The sequence below is a fragment of the Narcine bancroftii genome, chromosome 10 (assembly GCF_036971445.1).
Source record: "Narcine bancroftii isolate sNarBan1 chromosome 10, sNarBan1.hap1, whole genome shotgun sequence".
Taxonomy (NCBI): Eukaryota; Metazoa; Chordata; class Chondrichthyes; order Torpediniformes; family Narcinidae; genus Narcine; species Narcine bancroftii.
The window spans coordinates 17,034,762-17,052,904 of NC_091478.1; the positions used below are offsets into that span (position 1 = coordinate 17,034,762).

Here is an 18,143-nt window from a genome sequence, read left to right on the forward strand (position 1 = left end):
TAATAAAAACACTGATGTTAGATTTATTCTAAGGATTAAAAATAATATTTATGGATGTTAATTATGGTTTCAAACCTCTTTCCCCAAGGTTTGGTTCTCTGGATTTGAAAGGTGCAGGAAGATTAAGTGGTGTGCCGGAAGCTCGTAACTGAGGTAATTAGAACTAGAGAATGACGTCAGATAATTGAGTCAATATCCAAGGACAAAATTATTTTTCAATCCAAAATACGGGGTTCTTATTAAACTATTATGAGATTGCTCTTAATTCCATACAGTTGTCATATATCATTCACACTAGCACGCAATGATAATGTCAAATATTTAGCAGTATATACGAAAACATTTAATTTGAATTAATTCTTTCGATTTCATTGGCTCTGACCCTTTTATGACCATGTGCAGAACTCTCTTGTTTCCAATGAATGCTCCGCCGCCTTTATTTCAAACAAGTAGTGTTGTGCATCAATATGTTTACATTCAGATATCTTGGTTAACAGCGATCATTTTGCTTGCCACTTCTGCCAAACACTGTGTAGTATGGAGAACTGATGGCCGAGAATGAATAAAAATAAGATCACATGTAACCGAGATTGCTGGACGATCATGGAAAATGCGAATGAAGAAGCCGAAAATGACGTCTGCTCTTTGTGGGTTTTTTTAAAACCCTCAATAACACAATCATTTGTCCCGTTTTAAAGGTAGGTGCTTGAAAGTATGTGAAAACTGTCCCAGACTGTATCTCTCAAAAAAATCACAAATAATCCATATTAAACGCTCTGAACATTTCAGGACCACGTGTATTTTCACTCTTACGACAGGCAAAAGATAACAAATGACAAAATACAGATCAAGTTAGAAGCAAGGACTCGTTTGTCTCTATTTAACTTTAAATACACTCACTGCCGTTCCATGAACCATTAGCCTATTAATTACAGACGTTCATCAATAATTTACAATAAAATACAATTTCAGATTTTACCCCTTTCAGATTATGAAAGTTATACATCAGAATATCTGGCGTTTGGTAGTACGTGTTTAAAACAGTATACATTTTTTTATACAAAAGACCAGACAGCGTACAACCTTCATTCATGACATATCTAACTGAGCTAGAACAAGCAACATGAACATCGAATAGTTTGTTCCTTCAGGAACTAGACTCTTTAAAAGAGTCTTTTTTTTTTGTTAGATGACTTACCCAAGCTGCAATTCAAAAATATCCAAAATTATACTGGTTACTCGACAAATCGAGTAATCTGCCTGCGTTATGAAATCTCACAGCATGTCACATTGTCACCAGGCTCTGTTATAGATCCCGTTACCATTTAAATGATTGCAGTATGGACCGTTTTAAGAACTGTTTTGGAGCAGTCAACTTTCCCCAAATCGAACGATGCTATTACAAAATAATCTAAACTGACTAGGTAGGTCTTTCGGAATGTATTATATGTTCACAATGTATATGCATACATGTCACGTCATTGTTAATTTTCAATATTTTTAAATTCAGCCCACATGAGTCAACTTAAAATGAATGCTGCTTCCTGAAGATATCTGTCAGTCCATTATTTTTTTGTCCATCGTTTCTCTTTTGCCATTCCTGGAATAGGGCTCAAAAGCCGAAGAGCTCAAGTATCGAGCAGAAAGTTCCTGCAAGTTCCCTGTCAATGATCCGGTTGCAGTTAAGGGTGAAGCGAGCCTTGTGGCTACTGTTCCAATAAGAGACGGTACCGGCATACTGAAAACGTTGTGTCCGGGGTGGGCAGTGCTCAACGTCGGTGCTCCAGATGTCCCAACCGTGAGTGACGATGTGCCCAATGTCGTGCCAAGGCCGACGACGGGGGCGCGCAGAGTCGATACTAGGCTGTTGGTGGCACAGGGCAGGATGCTGGACAACCCGGGCGGCGACAGAAGCCTGCCTTGTTCCAGAAGCCGTAAAACGCTGCACGTTGCTGCGGTTTCAGAGGCCGTGGACCGGACATCCGAATCTTTTCCCTGGTCTTTTTTCTGCTTCGTGCGTCGGTTTTGAAACCAGACTTTCACCTGTTTTATTTTTGCAATGCACAACAGTATATCGCATAAATATATGGCAGCCGACGTTGGTGCTAATTCGTCAAGCCAGATCTAGGCCAATGTTTAAACATAACCCAGTGACAAAAATACGCATTTCTCCAGTAATGTATCTATCTCAGACTTGAATGAAAGGTGGCAAGCCTAGAATCGTCCAATATTTTTACAAGTAAATTTTAAATTAAAGATTACATTAAATAAATGTAAACTGGAAGTGCTTACACGAAATATACAATTTCCTGCCAATATGACACAAAAAGTTCGTGGGATTGTCTTAAATATAATTTATCTGTTTCCATTCAATGCACCTTGAATATCAATAGAATATACATGTACTTCCGAATTATTTTCGGAAACTCAGAAGGTTGACAAATTGGGTAAACTAATTTCAGGTAGAATATTTGTTAACGCTGCCTGATTCTTACCTTGAGTTAATATGGAAAATGTTCGAGAAGATACCTTTGCCCTTCATAAGTAAAACAAACAATGCAAGAATAATGTAAACAATCACTACAGATATGGGACTTAAAAGCCTGTTAGGACAAAACTGCTCGAAATACCGGTTTAAAAGTAATATTGGAAATAATTATGCAGGCAAAACAAAATTACCACAGAAATTGAATTGTTCCAGTATTAATTTAAAATATAAGGTTAGCGCCAATGAACATTTGGTCAATTGAACAATTGCTAAGTTGTCTTTATTACTTAAGATTCCAACTCGAGTGGAATTTTCAGAAAGATGACTAGACCTCCCCCCCCCCTGCCCCCACCACCGACAATATAAGAATCTTAACACAATATGCACCCCAATTAACTGTGTTCGTAACTGTATAAAAATTGAATGTTTTTCAATTTCTAAATCGTCCACTCGAGTTATATTAAATATATAGAAGTCTTGGAACTACTTAAGCATTGTCTCGGCCATAGCCAAAATGGAATTTAAAAAAATGTAATGAATCTTCACTAGGAGCTTAAAATTGTAAAATATTAACACAATTAATTAAAATAATACTAGCATGTTGACATACATCCATGCTGAGCCTTTGGGGGGTGGGGGGGGGGAGTAAACTGCAAGGTATAGAACAGCAAAAACAAATACTTCAGAACAGACCATGTTAAGTTTAAACATGATTATCCATGTCTACCTGAGTTTCTGACAAGTTGAGCTGCCGCGCCAGTTCCGTTCTTTCTCGTCCAACAACGTATTGGCAGCGTTGGAACTCCATTTCTAAACGATATAGCTGCTCAGCTGTGAAAGATGTTCGGGTGCGCTTGGGTCGATCAAGATCTAGCCCTTTGGGTAGAATTATTTCTCTTATAGATCCCTTTGCGTCTGTATGGTGGAAATGCAGTTGTCAGTTATTTTTCCAATCCAAGTAGCAGCATATTTAAGAACCATTCTCATTCTACAAATGGAAAAGGTCATGCTTGTACGTGGCGTATCTTTCCGAAACCGTCCACGTCTAAGAATCGTGAATTCAATTTGTATAATTTTCATTCGGTGCTTTCTAAACACGGTTTAGTGGAATAATATCCCTCATCTGTTTAACGTTCTAGGTATTTTTCTGGTAAACAGGGTTTAAAATTGGCAGGCAGCACCCTTTTCTCAATGAAACCAGATCATCTACTTGTATTTGACCAAGTATATTCAAAGATAAACCAAGAAAAATGTACATAAAACAGTATAACGGTTTCTGTAGCACATATACCCGACATTTCTGTGGTCTCCTCGATTCTAATTAGCGGTTGTTCCTCAAAAATACTTGACTGTTATATTTCAGTACGAATTCACTTGAGTTTACTACTTGGTTATAGGGGTTGAGAGAGAGTAAACGATAACATAAAAGGAAATGTATTTGGGGTAAATTCAAAATCATTATACTTGACATGCGAATCAAAGGGAACATTTAGTTCCCTTGAAACTCTGGAGAAATGAATTGAGAATCGAAACTTAACTTTCATTCTGAAATGCTCATGGTTAGTTTGTGGCACTGTGAATTAAAAAAAAATGTTTTTTTTTAGTCCTGTTAATTACGCTGCGACTTCTCTCTTAAAGAAAGGACGTTTACAAATTGGGCACAAACCACGTCGCAGTAACCTTACTGTTGAAAAAATATCCGGCTGCAAGGCGAGGTTAGCATCACCCACGGAACTTTGGTTTACACAAATTAAAAGTCAATTGAAAAAAAATCAACAAAGTTACACAAAATGAGCCTTAACTAGAAAATAAAGGTCACCTAATGTGCTCATAATTGATACTACCAAAGCCAAAAAGAGTACAAGTTTCTACTCAGGGTCAAACTGATGCAAGGATTGCTTCGAATGCAATTCAACCTGACGCGCGTCTGGAGGCCAAGTGGTCACTGAGGGATTAACAATTGTTTATGGCAAGCATTACCTATTTCTTCAGAATTAGTACAGAAGTTTATCTATAAAAATAATATATAAAGTCAAAATACGCCACTGTTTGTTTCCTTGTAGTGTTATTTTAATTCTAAGCAATAACTTTAGGGTAGTAAAGCCTCCAGTTGCGAATAATAAAATAATAATTCTACAAAAATTCAAATAGACATTTTAAAACAATAATAATTCAATAACTGAATCAATAGATTTTGGCCTGGAATAAACTGGAACCATTAACGATAGCTATTCAATTTCATGGTGGTAAGGCAAATAGTATTTTCCAATTGAAGTATTGTTTTGGACAAAGCAACGACGACTTGCTCAAACATGCATTTCAGCAAATGAATTGAACAGAATGCGTCAGTTCATAAAATCACTCAGAACGCTGATACAATATATGCACACGAATTCTATGGCCTTTAAACCAAAACTACCACGATAGTAATTTATCATGCAAACTGGGGTATTCATTTTTAAATATTGCCCTCTGATCCACTAGCTCTTTCAGTAGACTTTTGTTCATGATTCTAATTTTATGATCTTATACTTGCAAATTAAGAATAATTAATTAGCATGTGGTCCTAATATAGGATCAAATTGTTTCTAAACTGAAATCATCGACCCAATCGTACAACATTAATACTTTTTCCATGGTGTCCTTTAATCCAAATTTGGTCTTAATCACCTCCATTCATAAAGTGATTGCAAATATTTGATGCCTTTCTGTAGTGAGCAAGACTGTGTTGACTTAAACCGCCGTGGCAGACCGGGCGAGGTAATGATATCAGTAAAATCGATTACGTCCCGCGTATAGACGGTCAATTCCTTGCCTCGTTAGCGAGGGAACGCTGTTTAATCGGTCTCTCGTCAATTTGCCAAAACCTTTAACTGAACGTTTTGTGTCATGACCTTAAGATAGTTTTAGAACATTATTTTTTTAATTAACAGAATAGACAGGCAAACAAAAACAACATAAATTAAAAGGACCTCAGCTTGCTAGTAGCTGGAATAAATCCGGAAAAGAGGCCGGGAAAAGACAAAGAATCAAAAAAAAATAGAGGAAGAGGCAAACAGATTTTCTGGGTTTTTTTTAAAAATTTAATAGTGGACTTGTTTCTACAAGATCATATGGTATGACAAACACTTGGTTTTATGCGGACTATATTTGCAAAAAAAAAACAAATGCTTAAGCATAAAAATAAGTGGATACGTGTAGCAAAATGACCTAATTAAAAGAAAAACGGCAGATGAGAAAGAGAGAGAGAGAGAGAGAGGAAAAAAAACCGCTCACCTCTAACAAGAATTCGTCTACAATAGTCCGGGTCAGTAGTACTAGATTTTGTTTTGCAGTCATCGGAGATTGCAGAAGCTGGGAAAGTCTCCTGCTGATCCTCCATCAAAGAATTCCGCAGGCTTCCGTGAGAATCCCGTGAACTCGAGCTGGTTTCTCTGCCTTCTCGGAGTCCATTCTTTAAACCTCTGCTCGACTCAGCTTCCATTATTGGTTCTCGATTGCACCGGACTTCCATTGAGGACTGCTAATGCAATGTAGGGCGAAAAGAAAGAAATCGCAAGGCACGATATTTTGTTTTGGTATTGCATAAAAAAATTGTCCCGGCTGTCGGATTCTCTTTAAAGTTCGTTTTTTATCGGCGAGGGTGGTTTCAGCTTTCTCCTTAGGCCGGTTTTTTTTTTATGGTTGTCCGGCTTGAAGTACCAAATGATCAACACGACGCGACATAGTGCTTTAAGCTGCAGCCTTCCAGATTTACTGTTGTGAGAGATCTACAAATACCAGGCACAGAGGACGCACACTTGCCGTTTCAATTGATTATGGGTAATTTTACGGCCCGGCATTTACGTTGCCCCATGAATACGTTGACTTGTTTGGATAATATATCAAGTCTTAATAGATGGTTTCTCTCCTCGTCTTCAATCAGGCATCTAAATACTGTAAACCGATTGGCCTCAAATGCAAAAAAAAACTTGTCAGAGTTAAGAGTTTCAGCAAAGTTCTGAGCATTTTGATGGTGTAATATTAGCGCCACAAACAGCCATCTCTAAGCCCGAGTTCCTTTGAGCCTCAGTCCCTTGAACTGAACGTTCAGACCAGTGAGACTGAGTCACCTTTAGGAACTACCCAGAGAGTGAAAAAAAATCTATTCAAAATATAGCCACAGGAAACAGCTAGTCCGGAAAATGGTAACTAAAGATTCTCTAAATGAAAAGTTTCACCTCAGTTATTTCATTGTCACCGCAACAATATATTGGGTACCTCGAATGGACAATAATCCAATAAGACCATTGATTACTCGACAATGAATCAATTCAAGTGAATAGATGGCTGCTTGGAGCACGCTCCAGTCCTCCTTGTCACCTCGCGGGGCAGAAGCCCTCTTCATGCTGCTCTTCGCATTCATTCTTTTATGGGAAATGGGGAAAAGAGTGAAAGATGGCAATTATCTAATTGGACTATTAACAAACAATTCTCCGAGTGTGGCTTGCATGGTCGTGTTTCGTAGGGCGGGGTGAAAGGCCACATGTCGGACTAAACCCATTCACAGGAACCTAGGCCGTTTTAGGAGCTCGAATGGAGGTCTGTCTGTCTGCAGTTCTCGCAATGGAAGCTCTGAACAGCCACATTAAGAGTACCGGCGATCTCCATGGCGCTGGCTTCTAGAAATAAATCCAGGTCGGATATCTGAAATAGCACAAAGGTCGACACTTCATTTCCCTCTCCCCTACCCCGCCTCTCCCCCCCCCCGCCCCCCCCCCCCCGCCTCCTTTACACACACACCGCTTGTTTCAGCAGGCTCTTAAGATTTTGTTATCATTTATCTTTAGTTTGCTAGTACACCGGTCTGTCGTGGGCTAGTTCATCGTTTTAATAAGCCATCGTGATTACGCAAATGCGATACAATGACATTTAAAAAGAACATTTCTCTCTCTTCTGGTCGGCACAGGAAACACATTTAATTAGGATTTCCTAGTTCTCGATATTAAAACCCCGAATAAGATTGAAGAAAGTACTTCGTCGACACCACTCCGGGAATGGATCTGCAGTACCCTGATTTTTGTTTAAAGTTTCCCTTCTCTGAATCGAAATGTTCCAATTACTGCAGAATGATCTATCTGGGGTTAGTTAGGCGATTGCAATGGTTGTGCGGGCGCGGGGACAAGACTTTGTTGCAATAAGTTCTCACAGTCGACAATCTTTCATTTCAAAACACTGTACACAGCATAGTCGTTTTCCAAATTAAAGTCCCATGAAATTATATATAATCAAACTTTTGTAATGAAGGAAAACTTTTCTGAAAAATTGCGGAAATATTTCGTTTGTCCACGATGTTATTACGTCCTGCAACACTACTTTGCTTTAACGTCCAGATGGACCTGTCACCTGCAAGGACAGGGTAGCAAATCTGTGCCAACACCAACACCTTTACGTTCAAGTTTCATACCTCACATTCGAAAGTGTTGAGGGTAGCATGTCATTCCAACGAACAAAAAGGAGGTTTTTTTTTTAAAAAAAAGACTATCTTTGAAACGAGTGGCAAGAAGGAAAAGAAAAGCTGTATAAACTCAATGGAACGGCCGGTTTGTGTGGAGGGCTGAAGGCGGACCTGTGCTTATTTCTGTAACGTTCGCGGTGCTACTTGAGGTGCTCGCCAATCCAAAACCGACATTTTCACGTTTTCATATAATCGTGCTGTAGGCGTCGAATAATATGTGAAATGATGGATAAAAACCACGCACTTGGGTAGCTCATTTTGCGCCGTGGTTTTTAAATTAGCAAAAATACACTGTTCAAAATATGAAAGACTAAATTGGTAACCTGTGGGGAGACATAAAGTATTGTCCATACAAGAAAGAATGACGTTTTGAATTTTCTTTGCCTTGTTCATTAAATTGTTAAGTAAGCTACAATTTTTAAACTTAAGTGCTGTGTTCAAAAGTTTGGGAACTTTTTGGTCCCTTCATCTGCTGTGTCTGCTGTCAGCCTATTAAGTGGCCCTTGTGTACGAACCTTGCTCTCAAGTGAACTTTGCATGAAGGACTTTTTCTTTGTAACGGCACAGACCTGAACTGGTTTATAAAAAGTGAAACACAATCTGACGGTTGTGCACGGATTCTGTAAATCTGGGAAACTGAACGTTTTCAATGGTTACAAAAACGAAATTGTGTCATTTGTTTGTGTCTTTCCTCTCCAATACTGAGCAGTAATGGGGACGATCTTGTCACCTACACACACAAAAAAAAATAGCAGGCAAAGTAATTCCCTCACCTTCGGCAGGTTTCATAATAGCGAAACCAACAAATGCATTTAATTTTGAAAGAGATTAAAAAATATTTTGAAAGGGGAGAGGGTTGCTTTTATGTTCTGGCGATTTAATTTTATACTGACCTCTGCGTTGGTTCTTTGTGTTTATTCCTGCTTATTGTGGAAGGTCGACAATTTTGCATAGGAACCGAAGTACATGATAGTATTTCGGCTGTAACACTTCCAGAAATTGTTCCAATAATTTTAGAAAATAATAAACCGTATTATTGACCATGCGCATTGCCAAAAAAATATATATATAAATCTATAAGTACGAACAGATTTACAAGAATTGGTCTGCAAACAGGGTAAATAGTTGAAACGGAACCATTTTATGTTAGAATTTTCCCTTCACAATAGTCGATATAAAGTTTAATCTACCTTGTGTAATTTTATTCACATATCTGTTAGAGTTTGAGAACAGAGATTCAACGAACCACACTTTTCTTTCACTGTTCTTGAAGCTCAACCTAGAAACAGCAAAGACTGATGTGTCCATGACAGATATTTTGTGTGTTGCAGCTTGTCTATCAGTTATCTGTGAACATCGTTGCACCACTCTTTATTAAAGGCACAACAATTTTTGGGTACTTTTTCTTTAAACAATTACCGAACAAGTACATTACCAATCAGAAACAAAGACCAACATTACACAACTTTTATCTTCGGAAAAAGTTACCATCTGAACTTGTCTGATCCTTTTTCTCATTTTTTTCAACATCCATTGCAGAGGAAAATCTTGACATTGTCGGCAGCGACATCCAGTGGCCACTTCCTCGAATAATACTTACAGAACAGCTAAAAGCATTACTGAATACGTATTACTGAATATACGCCGCATCTAGTTAGATATTCAAAAATAATTGAGCCAGTCAATTTAATATAACAATTAGGATTGTATATATCATTCTGTCGAAGAAAAGGTTTAATCCAAAAAAAATGCACTCACAGGTTTAACCCAACTATCTCATTCAGCCAAATAAAAAGTATTGGGCAATAGTCAACAATTAAAGCAAAAGGAGAAATTACAAAGGACAACACTTTTGGCTGAATTTTATGGATTTTGGGCTGCTGATCACGAAAATCATCTTAACATTTTCCTATCACACACGTATTTTTTAAATATACAACCTATTTTTGTGATCTCCTGTCATATTTTAAGTCTACTTCAAGCAGACAAAACGATGAAGTGCAACATCCCATTGAACATTCATTTTCTGAATTTTCTTCCCTGCTGGTCTTGTTGCAATCAGTTACCAGCTGATTGTGACCATGGAAAAGCAATATCAGGGCAATTGGAATTCATCAATGCTGACTGACTATTACTGGATACTGACATGATAGGCATCAGATGCTGAGTACAAACTAAATTGAGCTGCAAAACATTTTTAGGTCAGTTGAATGCCAATGTGTTGGCATTGTTACGTGCTTAACCATGCTAAATTCAATAAAAGTTCATTTAATGTTTCTCCAACAACCTATGTGAAACAAGAAATCAGGAATTATCTTTGTGTTCATCTTAAAGTTGTCTACATAATTCACATTTTTTTTCACGAAGTAAACCTTTTGAAGAAATTTGTTGTTCAGTGTTATATCAAGGGTTGAGTTTAAATCATAATAGTTATAATGTTTACCCCTGCCTCTGTTTTCAATTGTGACAATATTTTCCACCTCACTGACAAAAGGCAAAGGAGGAAAAACCCAACACCCAACCCCAACCAACCAATTTTCCCCTGCAACCGCTGCAACCGTGTCTGCCTGTCCCGCATCGGACTTGTCAGCCACAAACGAGCCTGCAGCTGACGTGGACATTTACCCCCTCCATAAATCTTCGTCCGCGAAGCCAAGCCAAAGAAGAAGAAGTTGTATTAAACAATTTTTAATTTAAAGTAAGCAATATAATGTGAATAATGTATAATGTAAAAACTCAGGAAAACATTATATCACTTTACACTTTGTTATTTCTATTGAAGTCATTTTCTTACCTATAATTTTATCCAGTTTGAAATTAGTAACCTACCTATACCTCCATAAATGGAGTCCAGCTTTGAGTTGGAGCAATTAATACAGGTATGTTTTCCCATAATATGTTCATTGAATTTGAAAGATCTAGATGTGGTACCCTTGATGTAAAGGGTTGAAAGTAAGCAATACAATAGACAAGAGACTGAATAGGCTGCCCTGGTTTCCATGTGCTGACATTTTTTAAATCCTATAAATCATTTTACTTTGGTGCTCATGGATATAGCATTTTCCAGGACATTGTTTTGCGACTTTAAATCAAGTTTGCCCACTTGTGAAAATGAAAACAAATGGAGTAGGTTTATATAGGTTGCCTAACATAGTGTGCTGAAGGGCCCATACTGTATTGTACTGCTCTCTCTCTCTCTCTCTCTCTCTCTCTCTCTCTCTCTCTCCCCCCTCCCCCCTCCATCCACACCATTTTGCTTGGGCGCCTGCCCACATTTTGTCCATACCTTGATGAAGGCTCAAGACTGAAACATTGGTTTTATATCTTTATCTATATAGTACCCTGTATGACCTGCTGAGTTTCTCCAGCATTGCGTTTTATTTCCACCCTAGTGACTGTAGACTTTCATGTTTTATTGCTGTGCTGTTCTGTGGTCTATTTATACTGCACTGTATAAATGTTACCAAGAATTTCAAGAAAAACACACCTAGGATACAACCTAAAATGAAGTGTATAGAATTGTAACTCTGACTCACTAAAGTGACACATTAATCATGAATTAACTATCTAGACATTATTCTTATTTCATCAAAAATAGCCATGATTGGTCTTTTACCTATCAAAATCAATTTACCTATTTAGGTGCAACAATTACTAAAAACCATCAAAACTAATTCAGAGAAAATGTTCTCATCTTCATCAAACACATTGGTCGCCACTTTTTTTTAAATCATTTGTTGGTCGAATCAACTCTATTAAAATTAATATATTACCTAAATTTTTATACCTTTTTCAGGTTTTGCCTGTTTTTATCCAAAAGTCTTTTTTTGATTCTCTTGACTCAATCTTATCTTCTTATATATGGAAGAATATACATCCTCGTCTAAATAAAGGCATATACAAAAACTTAAAAAGAATGGATATTTAGGCTTGCCAAACTTTAGGTTTTATTATTGGACAGTCAATAATTACTGCCCTTCCTTTTAAAATAGTTAAAAATCAATTTAATTATTTAGGTGTTACTATTACAAAAAAATAATAATTTGTTTGAAAATAATTTTTTTACTTTATTGAATTATGTTAAGAAGTCTTTATCTCAGTGGTGTCCTCTTTCGATGTCCTTAATTGGGCAAATTAATGTTATTAAGTTGAATATTTTACCTAAATTTTTGTACTTTTTCAAGCTGTTCTTGCTTTTGTTCCTAAATCCTTTTTAATTCACTTGACTCAATTATTTCCTCATATATTTGGGGAAAAAAAATCCTTATCTTAATAAAGTTTTCCTTCAAAACCATAAAAAGAAAGGTGGTTTGGCTTTACCTAAGTTTAGATTTTATTATTAGACTGCTAATATGAGATGCATCACTTCTTCAATTCATTATAAAGATGGAATGGATGCTCTGAATTGGATTAATTTAGAAATTAACTTACTAAAAAATATTCTCTTATTTCGATACTTGGAGTGCCATTACCCTTTTCTGCTTCCAAATTGACAATTAATTTTGTTGTTAAACATACTTTGAGAATTTGGTTTCAATTTATAAAATTGTTTTGATTTTCATGAATAGTTTAAATTGGGTATCCAATCTTTTCAAGCTTTATTTATTGATGATAATTTATCTTCATTTGAACAATTATCTTTTAAATTTATATTACCTAAGTACCATTTTTTTAGATACTTACAAATTAGGATATTTTTGAATTCACTATTGTTGAGACATCCTCAGGATTTTGATATAAGTATAATAGGGATGATTTATAATTTTAAAAAAATCCAATTTCCTGTAGATATGATTTACTATTAAAGTCTAGGGTTAACTCCCTAAATAAGATTTAAAAATTAAGGGAGCAAGATTTTCAGCTCTCAATCTCAGATACTACATGGGATTCTATCTTTTTTATGATAAAATTTTATTGCATTCTTTAAAATTGATAAATACCTCCTCTTTATGTGCCTGTCATTTGCTCCTACAATTCAAGGTAGTACATCAAGCCGAATTTTGTAAAGCTCAATTGGCTTTATTTTATCCAAATATTTCTTTAAACTGTGAAGGATGTAAGACTTAAGAAGGTACTTTATTACATATGTTTTGGACTTCCAAATTTTGGGAAGATGTCTTTCGTATCTTAACTTTAGTTCTTAATGTAAATCTGATACCTAATCCTTTAATTGTTCTTTTTGAATCAGCTAAGGGAATTGATTTAAAATTAACTGTGACTCAATCCCATGTAGTTTCTTTTGCTTCCCTTATTGCTAGACAATAAATATTGATGAGATGGAAAGATACTGTCCCTCCAACTCATACTCAATATTTATATGATATAATATGATGGCATGTCTAAGTTTGGAAAAAACATATGTTCCTCTAATGTAATGGACAAGTTTATGGGGTCCTTTTTTAATATAATTTATAAGATTGTTTAGATCTTGTCTTGTGATTTTGTGTTTTTTTAATAGTAGTGAAATTCTATGTATTTACCAAATAACTTCAGAAGGGAAAGGTGTAGAAGTTGTAGTATAGTATTAATTTACTTTTTAAAATCTTTTTCAATTACTCTCATGTTCTAACTTATTAAATGATTACTTGATTATTTCCTTTTTTGGTTTGATAGTTATGATACCTAATTTATATGCAACAATTTTTCTTGTACAAGTCTTTCTTTTGTATATTTCCATCTTTATATTATCTCTTTCTATTTAAATAAATATGACTTCTACTTTTTGTATTATTATTTTAACATGCAATAAAAATATTGAATCAGAAAATGGACTTTATTCACAATAAAAAATATGCAATTCAATGTCTATTCACATTCGTAGAGACATACTCATATTTTTGTTTAGTTGTAGTTGTAGTGTTAACCATTGCCACTAATATGGCCCTTTTAGGGTTGCTCGCACTTCTATTTTTTGAGAGGCTTCTCCACCAATCTCAGCCCCTCAATGTCTGGTAGCAGATGGTCTTTCTCCACAGAGCTCTTGCTTTGGCTGCATCAAACTTCAGTAGATTCTCCTGTAGCCTGGAATGTGCCAGTTGGCAGCATTCCCTCACTGACATCCCACTGTGCTGGATAACCAAAGATCCGATGATCTTTCTGAAGCGCTGGATGTTCATCTCTGCATGTGTCCCCGGTAACAGCCCTTAAATCATACTCTACTATTATACTGCTGCTGGATGTGAACCGTTTCAAGGTCTCTTGCATCCTTCTCCACATCCTCTTAGCAAATCCCCATTCTGCAAAGAGGTGGATGGCAATCCCCTATCTATTGCAGTCATTACGAGGGCAATGTCCATTGGGAATGATATTCCAAAGGTACAGGAAGAATCTGAATGGAAGGGCTCCCCACACTGCAAGCCAGACCTTGTTCTCATGTTTGGTGGTGAGTTCTAGCAATGAGGCATTCTGCCAGATGATCAAGACAGTTTGCTCAGGAAACCTCTCCAAGGATTCCATCAAGTCCTTGTCACTCTGTCTCTGAAGGATGTACTGTGCAGATGACAGCCAAATAGACTTGAGGGACTTGTTTCATTTTGGATCTCAAGATGAAGTAGAAGACAGCTTGGTGCCTGCCCAACTGGAGCCATGGGGATGGGCCACACCAGCACTAAATAGAGCAGTCCCACAAGACCATAGAATTCATTACAGCACAGGAAAAATACAATTTAGCTCTTTTCGTCTGTGCTGAACTATTATTCTGTCTTGTCTCACTGACCTTGACCCATACCTCTGTTCAAATTTTTCTCAAATGTGAAAATTGAGCCCACATTCACCACTTTAACTGGTAGCTTGTTCCACACTTCCATCACTCTCTGTGTGAAGAGGTTCCCCCTAATGTTCCCCTAAACCTTTCCTGTTTCACCTTAACCTATGTCCTCTAGTTTGTATCCCACCCAACTGCAGTGGAAAAAGCCTACTTGTATTTATTCTATCTATACCCATCATAATTTTAAATACCTCTATCAAATCTACCTTCATTAGATTCCAAGGAATAAAGTCCTAACCTGTTTAACCTATCCCTCTAATGAAGTTCCTGAAGTCCTGGCAACATCTTAGTAAATCTCTTCACTCTTTCTATCTTATTGATATCTTTCCTGTAGCTACGACCAAAATTACACACAATATTCCAAACATGGCCTTACCAATCTTTAACACAACTTTAACTATCTTCCCAACTCCTATACTCAGTATTTTGATTTATGAAGGCCAATATGCCAAAAGCTCTCTTTACAACCTGATCTACCTGTGACAGCTCTTTCAGAGCATTATCTGTATCAGTATGGACAGATCCCTCTGTTCTACTGTACTCCTCAGAGCTGTATCATTTACTGTGTATGTCCTACCTTGGTTTATCCTTCCAAAATGCAACAGCTCCCTACCTCACCTCACATTTGGCTCTATTAAATTCCACCTGCCATATTTCAGCCCATTTTTCCCAAGAGCACATTGCATCTGATGCCCAGATTCTTCCCTGTCATTGAGAGGAAGCACTGCTCCTACAGTTCAAATTTCTGGTAGATTTTCGCTATCCCTCCAACCAATTTTTCTTGCATGCCTCACTCAGCCCCTTTGAACCATATCTCCAGAAGCTTCTGGACCTGATGGTGAAGGGGATGGTGGACTAGTCAGTTAGTGAAGGGTCCTCCATACTTTTCAATCACTCTTTATAACTGGCTTGTGGGATCCAGGTATTGTGAATGGAATTTGTGAGAATCCTGATGTTGAGCTGGCTCCCAAAGAGCCTTGGGTGTTCTCAGGTTCCTAATTGCTGCAGGGGATTAAAACCAGGGGCCGAGGCAGATGATGTGGATGCCTCGTGTTTGGGTACATTGCTGGACCGGACAGGAGGGTGTGGGGCTATGGATATTATGGGAGCACAAGAGGTGGTAGAATCTACGGATGCTTGATGTCTCTGAAGGGACTCTCTTTTATTTCTCTTTCTCGTCTTGAGGGTGGCACTGGACTAGTGCTAAGTCCTTGTGTGCCTTCACAGGACAAACACAGTAAAGCACATTTTGTGTACATGGCAATAAAGGAATCTTGAATGGTTGATTCTTGACATATTGTGCTCTTGAAGACTGCAGCACCATCTACTGGATTTTATTTGCAATGCAGAAGACAAAAATAAAACCGTCCATTCCAATGCTTCCAATTCATTACAATTCTTTAAATAACATAGTTATAGAAATCTGGTCTGCAATTTTAGAAATTTGCTAACAATAAGCATTCATTACCATAGTTGTTCAATATTATCATATCAACCACATTCTATATATACAACATAATTAAGGTTTGCAAACTAAAGAAAGCATTCAGCATTCAATAGGTCAATAAAGGTTTTTTAGATGGTGACTGGTCCAAGTTTAACAGTTCTTATAGAAACACATGTTTTACTTGCTATTTTGTCACAAAACATTTACATTATTTAACTTGGGCAAAGTAAATATAGACTAGTTAAACATAAAGAGTGGCTTTTCAATGTCCTCTGATATGAATGTGGATTTGGCAGTCAGTTGTCAGTTATAGAAATGGTCAGATTTTAATTTCTATTGGTTTAAACAAAATCAATAATTGAATGGTTTCCAAAGTAGATGGGTTCCCAAGACCAGTTTATCAGTAAGCTGTATATCTACTGTAATCTCTATCCAAGGTGTATCATCATGGTCCAATAGAACTATCACAAAATGCACATTCTCACAGAAATGTAACATCTTAGTAGTAATCAGCATTTTCGATTAATTTTCTTGCCATAGAAAACCTTGGTCCCCCTTTCCCAAAGCACTCTGACATTGGACTCCAGCTGGGCACAAATCTGAGCAATTCCTCTGGGCTTTGTGATCATTCTCCCAGTGCTTGATTGGACTGGCTGCAAGAATGGTACATAGAGAGGAGTTAAACAAGAAAGTTTGATGTTGCTGGGGTCGAGTGCAATGGAGAAACTCAGCACGTCAAGCAACATCCATAGGAAGTAAAGGGGTAACCAAATTATTCATCCTATACTGGCCTATCATCCAGTATAGGATCAATAATTGTTGCTTATCCTAGACGAAAGGCTCAGGCCTGAAATATTGGTTATCTTTGGATGCTGAGTTTCTTCAACATGTTTGTGTTTTGTGGTAAACGAAGAGGACTGGCTGTGGGGAATCAGGATGTAAAGTATGTTTATTTTTTATTTAACTTGAGTATAGTTAAAGTTCTTCAACTGTTTTAGGTTGTTGACTTTTCAAATTTTCAACAAATTTGAAGATTTTAAACTAGTTTATCAATTTTTAACCAATTTTGAATGTTTCTGGGTGTCAGTGTAAATAAATAATTAGATATTTGATGTCGTTGACAGTTGGTTAAGACAGGGGAAGGTTTAGTTCACTGCAGGGTTTTTCAGCTGCTTTCATATTTTCTCATGACCTAAAAGACTAACTGGCCCATCAAATTAATGCCGGCCCAACCCACCAGCCTCATTTCCCCACTGATTTATTTGAACCCATTTCTCTTTTACATGAGCATTACATTTCCAAACAACACACCTCCACTATGTATAATGTTAACAGCAGCCAATTAGCTTGAAATGGTGGAGGAAATAGGAAAACCCAGGGAGATCCCATTTGATCACATGGAGATCATCCAATCGCCATACAGATAGTACCTTTGGTCAAGATCAACCCCAGGTTACTGGTGCTGTACAGCAACACTAATTACTTTGCCTTCATGATTGGCAGTCATTCTTCTAATCCTTGGGATGTCATTTATCTGTGCTATGCAGACCCTTGCCATTTGCAAACACATACATCAAATGGCAAACCTTACACTCGGTTTAATCCATTTGACAGGATTTTTGAATAATTTGGAATCTCCATGACATCCATAACCACTATTTGCAATGATTAAAAGTGAAACAAACTCTGAAAGCAAAGTACAAATATTTTAAACAATGGAATTAGTCACCCAAAACAGTTTTTAAAAATATTTAAATAATCAAATGTATACAATAAAAATGTAAGAATATTCTTTTCTCTTTGCTTCTTAGACCTGTTACAGCTTTTTCAAAAGAATCACTCTGAACTCTGCAGCAGTTTAGAAACTGCATGCAGATTTCCCACACTAAATGCTGAGACATTCCCATCAACCTTTTATCCCTCACTAGACCAGACTTTACTGCTA

The 18,143-nt window shown here is 37.0% G+C and overlaps 2 protein-coding genes across 8 annotated transcripts in view; one reads left to right on the top strand and one right to left on the bottom strand.

The window, feature by feature from the left end:
• The window catches only part of LOC138744224 (synaptic vesicular amine transporter-like), a 146,641-nt gene that overhangs the window by 22,542 nt on the left and 105,956 nt on the right, over positions 1-18,143 (top strand). For 6 of the 7 annotated variants that reach the window (XM_069900046.1, XM_069900043.1, XM_069900042.1 and 3 more), the window contains one exon: positions 89-153. The gene's annotated coding sequence lies outside the window, so the exon portion shown is untranslated. Of the gene's footprint in view, positions 1-88; positions 154-497; positions 699-18,143 lie in introns of all 7 variants that reach the window. The other variant, XM_069900041.1, reaches the window with a different exon arrangement.
• vax1 (ventral anterior homeobox 1) lies at positions 1,558-6,002 on the bottom strand. The gene is made up of 3 exons (XM_069900049.1): positions 5,765-6,002; positions 3,216-3,403; positions 1,558-2,043 (listed from the first exon to the last, which is right to left on the bottom strand). Exons 1-3 carry the CDS (start codon positions 6,000-6,002, stop codon positions 1,558-1,560), a joined length of 912 nt encoding a protein of 303 aa, XP_069756150.1.

Coding starts and splice junctions, on each gene's coding strand:
- vax1 (XM_069900049.1), bottom strand. CDS start 6,002: ATGGAAGTCCGGTGCAATCGAGAACCAATAATGGAAGCTGAGTCGAGC. Junction 3,404..5,764: donor TAGACGAATTCTTGTTAGAG/GTGAGCGGTTTT, acceptor TCCACCATACAG/ACGCAAAGGGATCTATAAGA. Junction 2,044..3,215: donor TCAACTTGTCAGAAACTCAG/GTAGACATGGAT, acceptor AAAATAAAACAG/GTGAAAGTCTGGTTTCAAAA.